The sequence below is a fragment of the Nilaparvata lugens genome, chromosome 6 (assembly GCF_014356525.2).
Source record: "Nilaparvata lugens isolate BPH chromosome 6, ASM1435652v1, whole genome shotgun sequence".
Lineage (NCBI taxonomy): Eukaryota > Metazoa > Arthropoda > Insecta > Hemiptera > Delphacidae > Nilaparvata > Nilaparvata lugens.
In genome coordinates, this window is record NC_052509.1 from 53,052,697 (window position 1) to 53,061,926 (window position 9,230).

At 34.8% G+C, this 9,230-nt stretch overlaps 1 protein-coding gene across 1 annotated transcript in view; it reads left to right on the forward strand.

Annotated features, from left to right (window-relative positions):
* The window catches only part of LOC111052661, a gene marked incomplete at its 3' end in the record, with an annotated part of 33,377 nt that extends 24,834 nt beyond the window's left edge, over positions 1-8,543 (forward strand). The window contains 4 exon segments of the mRNA XM_039431251.1: positions 1,108-1,233; positions 2,489-2,704; positions 5,419-5,475; positions 7,006-8,543. Of these exon segments, the coding sequence (XP_039287185.1) occupies positions 1,108-1,233; positions 2,489-2,704; positions 5,419-5,475; positions 7,006-8,543 (1,937 nt within the window).
* Between the last annotated feature and the right edge of the window lie 687 nt (positions 8,544-9,230).

Consider the following 9,230-nt stretch of genomic DNA (forward strand, 5'->3'; position numbering starts at 1 on the left):
AACACTCCTATAAGAACGACTTTTATTTTTCACTTGGTGTACTAATACTTAACTCGAGGAAAGGCAAAACAGGCTCATGTTCCATTTCCAATTCATACTATTCTGTCCGAATCAAAATGTAGGTTATGTCACTTTCACTTTTCAAAAAACAATTCACACTCTTCAAAACTCAGAAAACCTGTTTTAAAAAAATGTTATAGTCTAGGAGTCTTTCAGAGTAGACAAAATTGCGCTGGGAAAACAGTGTAATTTAAAAGTTCACGCTAATCTCTCGGGAGCTCTAAATAAAACAATTTGGTAAAATTTAGTTTCAGGATATTTTGTTTTTGATATAAAAATGACGGATGATCGTTTTTTTTAAACTATCGTTTAATAGATTTCAAATTGATTAGATTGAATAACTTCTAATAGATTACAATTATAATACCGTAGTTCAGAAAGAATTGTTTGAATCTAATAAAATGCATTCCAAATTATTAGTAAAAATACTGAGTTGACAAAAATGCTAAATTAATTATTCTCAACATTCCTTATAGGCTTCAACGCATCAACGCTTCTATACAATCAATGCTGGCAGTTTAAAGTTTATCTCAGTATAAAAACTTCACTAATTTTTTTGTTGGCTGTTTTTTGTCAATCTATAGCAGTTGATAACATCTACACAATCATGCAAGACTACTAAACTTTGATTCAAACCGCATGCATTGGCTTAGTAAAGTGGCAGTCATTAGTTTTGAAAAGTTCTGTAGTGTTGATCAATATGAGTTGAATATAAATTCAAATAGTAAAATAATCTAAAAGTGTTTCTAAATATAATGTTATTGAACACATCAAGTCTGATGTCAATTGGAAGTGGAATAGATTTGTTTGATTTTGTTATTTGTTCAAGTTTTTTTATTTTATTTTCGCCTGAGGATGATGTCCGCATAAACTCCAGACTTGTGCATGGATTATTTATTTATTTACAAGAAAACATGAAGGTTTGAAAACAAGAGGCTCTAACAATAATGGGATGAATGATGAGAGATAATTTGACTTACAGAATTGACTTACTTTGATTAATGCAATTGTTCATATAACAAATTAATAATAAAATTATGTTTACAGCCAGAGCTGGGGTCTACCAATCAATGTGGTCGTTCTTTGACAAGGAGGAAAGATTTGGACCAATGTTCGTCTGTGATGTTATTGTTGAGCCAATTTTTGAGGGAAATCGAACTATCCTTGAAAAACGTAAGTATATACGCATTTATACTAATCTCGAATCGGAATAAGAATAGTGCTGGCGCCTTGACTGCAGCGGAGGAACGCACACAGTCCCCCACTTATGTGGCGTATGGGCCACAAAGGTTAGTAGGGCGGAACACTCTTCTTCTTCTTCTTTTTCTTTTTCTTCTTCCTTTTCTTCTTCTTCTCTTCTTCTTCTTCTTCTTCTTCTTCTTCTTCTTTTTCTTCTTCTTTTTCTTCTTCTTTTTCTTCTTCTTTTTCTTCTTCTTCTTTTTCTTCTTCTTCTTCTTCTTCTTCTTCTTCTTCTTCTTCTTCACATGTGTATACGAGAGAGAGGGAATGAATATGAAGAAGGGAGGGTGCAACGTCCAGCACGTGTAGTAGGGAAAATGATTGACACTTGTGGCTGGTGGAAGGGGAAGGGGCAACTCTCCGTCAGCTATCCACCGCAGGCAGTCAAGGCCAGCACCATTTTTATTCCGATTCGACATTAGTTATTATTTACACTCATTCTATTTTTTTACTTTGATGGTTTTGTCCAATAAGTGAACTCGACCAATAATTTATATAATTGCAAACGTTTTTAAAACATTACAAAGTGAAAGCAGACAGCAATAAACTAGAGTGAGATTTGCTTCAACCTTTCATCATTCATTATAAATAACATAAATGCTGATATTTTCATGTGGATCTCGCTATTGAACAACAAATCAAATAAGGTGTCCATGTAAACGCTCTCAGCTATTTTAGATAATAATGATTCAGGTATATGCTACATTGTGGTTGCTGGCGGAACCTCCATTTGCTATTAAAATTCCCTACAATAATCTTGCTAATGATTATTTTTTTGGTTAAACAATTGATTCGCTTTATTTTCACAGTATATATTTATATTTTATTGGTTTTGTGTAATGTTATTAGGAATAAATTGCTATTAGATCTCTGGAGTTAGCCTAGCTCCTATCCTTAGCTTGAGCCGGCTCTTCTGAGGAATAAGTTCCAAGAGATTTATTCTGTGAAATTGTTTCGTTATAGTGTTTATTTATAGTTTATTGGTTTTGTGTGATGTTATAAGGAATAAAAAATAGCTATCAATTTGCTATTAGATCTTTGGATTTTACCTAGCTCCTTTCCTGAGCTTGAGCCGAACTAGCTTGGGGAACTAGTTTCAAGGAATTTATTCGGTGTAGTGTATATTTATAGTTTATTGGTTCTGTGTAATGTTATACAGAATAAAAATTATCTATCAATAATATTGTAGGCCTGCAGGATATCGTCAAGCAGAAGCAGCAGCAGCAGCAGCAGCAGCAGCCAAGCAATGTCGCTCTCTCTGACTCGGACAGTGACAACGAAGACAACGATAATGACAGTATTGCCATCATTGACGAGGAGAAGAACACTGACGACGACGATGCTGGCTTTGTTGTCGTTCCAATGCCACCTTGCTTCTTCCCTGACAAGCCTCAGGACTCGACTGGTGAGTGCAACTAGTGTAGGCAACAAGTGTGCAAAAATAGCGGTATAACAAATCATGATTACTTACCTTCTTACTTGCTACTTTTTTCGTCTTCTCCATATATAAGCGTATGGTGTCGCAGTGGTTAGGGCAACAAAAGTCAAGAGTAAAAAATGGAGCCTACCAATTTGGATTTGTCATAAAATAAAATATTAATTAATATACATTAAACTAACAACTAACAATCAGTTTTTTTCGGATTAACATCAAATGCCGTTCAACTCCCTCAGCCAGAGCACAGCCTCCTCATTCGCCAGGTGCAATCTAGGCAACCCTCCAGGAAAATGATACAATGGACATGACGAGACAATGTGGTCCATGGTTGTTTTGAGTCTCTCCACACTCGCAATCGGGTGACTCTGCAAATCCCCAAATATGCATGCTCTTATAGCATCTTCCCTGGCCAGTTCTGAACCTGTTTAGGCGAACCCACTGCTGTCGGGGCAACTCAAATCAGGAACTCTGCTGCCTGGATCAGACACAAGCTCTTTATTTTTTCACCTCCTGAGATTCCCACATACCAGACCACTTCTGTGCTGTGGAGTTTGCAAATCCTGCTTCATAGGGGTAAAGCCAGATTGGCTTTCTGGCAATAGCAATATCTGAAAATACTATAAAGTGATTCACTTTTTAATTGAATAGAATGTAATCAACTGTTTTTCAACTATCCACATTGGCGATAAAAGGTAGGCGCACACAGATCGTCATCGGACGATTAGATTCGATGCATTGTTTTCAATTCAAGTGCGCATACCTATCCGCATCGTATAGGTATGTGCACTCCAATTGAAAACAATGTATCAAATCTAATCGTCCGATGACGATCTGTGTGCGCCTACCTGAAAAAGTTATCCAGCTTTGCAATCAGATGGTAAGAAAATGTGTTTGCATTCTTTGATAATACAGAGTTTGGAAGAACCAACAGCAGAACTTTCTAACAGTTGATTCGAAATTATTGTCACTTATTAACTTGTCAACTACACTAAAACTTTATTTTTCCAGTTACCTTCAAAAGTGACCATTCCTGCACTGATTAAATAACGCAAAGAATCACTTTTTTGCACTAGTGCATTAAGTGATTTTCCGCACTCCAGATTTGCAACATAACTCAAAATAGTTGATAGGTTATATTATAGAGGTTCATTGCGCGAATTATGAAACGTTGGCAACACTTACTGTGGTTAAATAAAAAAATAATTTAATGGCTACATATTATGATAGAAGCCCCATAAAGCAATCTGTTTCCAAAACGTTCTATGTGACTCAGTTGGGAGCGTGCTGAACTCATTATTGTAAGGTCAAGTATTCGATTCCAGCCACAGTCTATTTTTGCTGTGAATTTTCTACTTCAATGAATATTATTAATCCAATTTTGACAAAATAAATAATTGAAATTTATTAATAAATGGTTAACATTAAAAATAGAATATGCATTAGAATAAAATATCACTGAGAAAATATTATAACTGATGCACAAAATATATCCAATAATATATTGAAAAATAAGGTATATGTATATGAATAAATAAATTGAAGAAATCATTTATTATCTTTATTGAATCAATAGTTGATCTAAAAAGTGTTTGTTTTTAATTAAATCAGTTATCAATTTAATCAAAATAAAAAACTAAATGATTGTTTTCAATTAACGTCAAAATTAATAAAGAATTATTCTGTTTTTGTGAATAAATAAGTTTATAAATCAATTTCTGACAGAATGTTGTTGGCCTTTGTGACATTACTCACTTTTCCCTTTGAAAATGGTCACTTTTGTTGTAAATAAGATATCAAAATAATTTAGTTTGAGATGACTTTGGTATATCACCTCTTTTGTCATTTTACACAATTTTTTGAAACGTTCTGTGTGGAATTAATGCCACCTTCATTATCAGCAAAAATTCAATGAATTATAATTATATGACATCACCCTCCCCTCCTCTAATTACTTACTTTCCACAATCAATGGTAAATGTAGAAAACATGTAATGTGTAATATGTGCACAATGCTCCTTTGCTGCACTCAAGAATCTATTCTGCACTCGCCTATGGCTCGTGCATGAACGTTTCTCCAGCAAAGTGTGCACTGCACTATATACTTAACTAATTATTTCCAATGTGTAGCTTTTATTTATATTGTCATTTTAGTCAATCAAATGAATTTTGTTGAATTAGGCTCTTGATTACATCCACCTTGGAGTTAGAAAGTATATGTATACTAGGGCTCCATTACATGGTTTAATATTTTATAAAATATCTGTGACTAAATTATTTATCTATTTATTATGTTAGCACAAACAATACAAAACAATATAATTAATTTTTTCGCTAGGGATACTCTTAAATAGACAGAAATAAAAATCTATGTACTTTTTTTAAATTGTTAACATCTTTCGACATTCATGCCATTATCAAGTAGATGAATTAAATTTAATTTAAAAAATATTTTTCATCAATTTACTTGATAATGGCATTAATGCCAGAAAATGTCGTAAACAAACATTTTAAAAAAAAGGTAGGCTAGTTAGATTTTTATTTCTTTTATCTGTGACTAAATTTTATCGAAAGTTGTAATCGAGCTATCAGAAAATAATTCCAGTGTAATATAGGTAACCTACATGAGGCTGATTGTAGTGAGGGAAACATGAATCTTATTCAATAAAAATTTCTGTTTTCAGTTAATGTTGTCGTGAAAACTGGCAAAAAATCTGATGTATCTCCAGTTAATGAGAAAGGTATGCATATTTTCTTTTGAAACTTTTATACAATAATCAAAGTTTGATTTTGTGAACCAGGCGTTTGAAATATTTTATTCTCTATATAAATGATACTGTAGTTGGATGCATCCATCAATTCTTTTAAGGCCGGTTTCCGATCTCGAGATTTATAAGCTCTGAACTTACATAGTCCATAACTGAAATAAGCACTCGGGTCTAAATCGAATTTCTGAGTCACGGGTTTATCCTCTAAACTCCGGGGTCTATTAAGTTCTCGACTTATTTGAGTCCAGGACTTCAACGCAGTAAACATGAGGGAAATTTACAATATTATATTGTTGTATTTTGGCAATGGGAAACAGCTGGTTGAAGCGGGCTTATTCAAACGAGCATGCTCTCCAAACTATTTTGTAACAATTACTTTGTCTCGATTAATTTGTAGGCCTATTTAAACCTAACCTTTTGAAACATGAATGAATACTGTAAACATTTCATTTAAGGCTACGTTATGCTATTATTGATCATTGATCCTTGCTAGTGATTTTGGAATAAAAACTTTAGTTGGCTATCGAGTTGGAAAACGTATTTGTTTAGAAAAACTGGAATGATGATTTATTACTGTTATTTATTATTATTATTACTATTATCATCAATATGTTGAATAGGACATTGATTAATAACATTCACATTAGAAGATAAAATTCCAAGGCAATCCTTGTATTGGCTTATATCACATATAACTTGTTTTTAATGATTATTGAATACAATGATATTTATAATATAATTAAATTATATAATTATTATTATATTAATTAATAATAATAATTAATATTATTATAATTAAGTTATTTAATATAACTTGTATTGGTTATGCCACAGTCGTAAAATAAGGTTAGTTTTTCACGCATAGTTCTGATAGAACTTTATTTTAAAATATACTTGCAAACTATAAATTATGAATTTAGAGGTACTAATCCAAATAATTTACGTATTCCAAGACATTTATTTGGCTATTCATCTACTCCAAAACAATAACTGATGAGTATTTGCTCAGTTTAAGTCCAGAACTTAATTTTAAAACCTACTTCAGTCGAGAGTTTTATATCACACTGTTTTAAGTTCTGGACTTAACGAATTTTGATAAATCCCTGACTCGGAAATAGGCGAGACTAATTCAAGTCCTGAACTTCTAACCCCTTTACTCAGAAAGCGAAATTAAAAACTCCAGGGTCTAACGTGATCTCTAAACTCTATGGTCTATTTGAGTCCTCGACTACTTTGAAAGATTAATGAAAATCAACGAACTAAATATTCTAGAATGTTGAAGTAATAGTAAAACATTTTCAACCCGGAATTCCAACATCTCTTCTACATATACTTTTGTTTTGACAATTATGTGTTAAACAGATTATTTTCTATTGATACATATTTCATCAAATTATATACAGTTGAATATAATCCATCCATCTTTCGTTTATTTCAATCACTAACTGGTACTACAAATAGTAATATAACAAAATAACAATGATTTTTATCTTTTTTTATCAGCTCAAGCAGATGGAGGAATAAAGGAATTGGTCGGAGAACCCGAAAATAAAATGCATTTGAACAAAATTTCGAGTGAAAAATGTAGCCCAGAAGCACAGAGAACGAATGGCGATGCTGCTAATGTGGCTGGTGCAGCTGGATATTCTCAGGCAAAACACATTGATACTTCTCTACTGGAAAGACCAATTGCCAATGCGAATCCAGTGCAGGAAGGGGAGACATCACCAGAGTCTGACAAGAAGATGAAGATGAATATGGGGAAGGGTGATTCAAAAGAGAATGGCACCTCTGTGGATTGGCATCAATTATCAGGCTTAGATTTTGACACATTGATGCGGTTCCATGAAATGAAGGTCATCAAGTTGTTTCAAGAACAGAGGGATGCAGAGGGTTGGGAGAAGTTCAAGGAACTGAAGTTAATGAAGATGTATGAGGAGGCAAGTAGACCACCTCCTCCTAGCCAGTACCAAATGGTACCCGAAATGGCAGGACATAACTTTGGTCTGCCTCAGCATTCATTCAATCCAGTGCAGGCAAGATACCCTGTGCCCCCTATGCCATTCCAGGCAGGGTTCGTCAACCCTCCCATCATCCCCCGTAACATTGTTGTCCCTCCTCCCCCTGCAGTCATGTTTCCGCCTCCTCCTCCCCCTCCTCTACCCTCTGCAATTCCTCTAGACTTGGCAAATTCCATCTATTTACAACCAAGTCCCTATGGCCAGCCATTGTCTGAGGAAGAGTCAAGGAATCTGGAGCTGGCTCAGAACATGTCAGCCAAGTTTGGAAAGTACTACACCATGAAAGGTGCTGCAGTTCCTCATTGCTGCTTCCAAGGACCTTGCTACAAAAAGCCTCCCTGCATGACCCCCAAAAACGTCAGTATGAAGGCAGCAGTTGATGCTGCTAGTGCTGCTGAAGCAGAGGCCAGACGTCTCTTAATGAGCATCCATGAACCCAATGTAGGCGGCAAGGTGAAGCCCAAAGCTGGTTCATTGTCGCAGATGTTGGTTGATAAGAAACTTGGTGCTAAGCCAAAATTGGCTAAGAAATCAGCTGTGGAAACCACTGGAAAAATTGAGATCAATAAGGTGAAGCGTGTTGTTCCAGTCTGCAAAGTGAAGGGTCCAATTGTTGGTCCTCCTGCCTGTGCCATCAAGAAACCAGTTGTTGGTCCTACTGCCAGTGCAATCAAGGAACCAGTTGTTGGTCTTCCTGCCTGTGCAATGAAGGAACCAGTTGTTGGTGCTGTGGGATGTGAAATGAAAGAACAAGTTGCACCACCATTGGAGGAGAAGAAGAGTGAAGTGAAGGATGCTGAGTCGAGTGGAGGGGCTGAACCTTCAGCAGTGGAGCAGGTGGCGGCAGAGTTTCTGCTGACCAATCAGCTGCCTGAGAATCAGCCATGCGTTGACATTCTGCCAGAGGCGCTGGTGAATGGTGTGATCTCAGCTGTCAACACGGCCAGCTCTGCTTGTGCTTCGGCACTGAATACACTCTCACATACCAGGAAGCAGGTGGCCCTGCAAACTGACAAGTTGGTGAGTTAAATGCACGCCTCTTTACAACTTGAATTGGATTTTCCTATGTAAATATCACTGTTACGTCTATATGGCATGTTTATTACTACATTCATGCTTGATATAACTATAACTGTAGCTACCATCAATGAAACACTAGAACATTGTCTCATAATATCACAAATCTATAGAAATGTTACATACATGTTTCAACACCTATGGTGTCTGTCATCTTCAGAATTCAAAACTTGAAAATTTTTAAGTGAAATCTTGAAATTTGGGGTGTTCTCATAATTATGATGCATAATTGTAAACTACAGAGTGTTTCAAATCTCCCTACCAATATTTTAGTACATTGCTCCTGGGTATAAATCATATCCGGATATCATTTCTAAACTGTCCGAAAGTCCTTAGTTACTCACACAGTTGCCATTTTGTTTCTTCCTCTACTATTTTTTTTCTCAACTATGGCTGAACATATATATATATATATATATATATATATATATATATATTATATATATATATATATATATATATATATATATTATATATAGGAATGAATCTTTGCTCAATAATTTATGACTAGACAGAGCTACCAAAAATTTATGACATTTTTTCAAATTCATAAAACAAAATGGTAGCCGTTTGAAATTTTATTTCTTGAAAAACATTTTTTCAAATTCATAAAACAAAATGGTGGCCGTT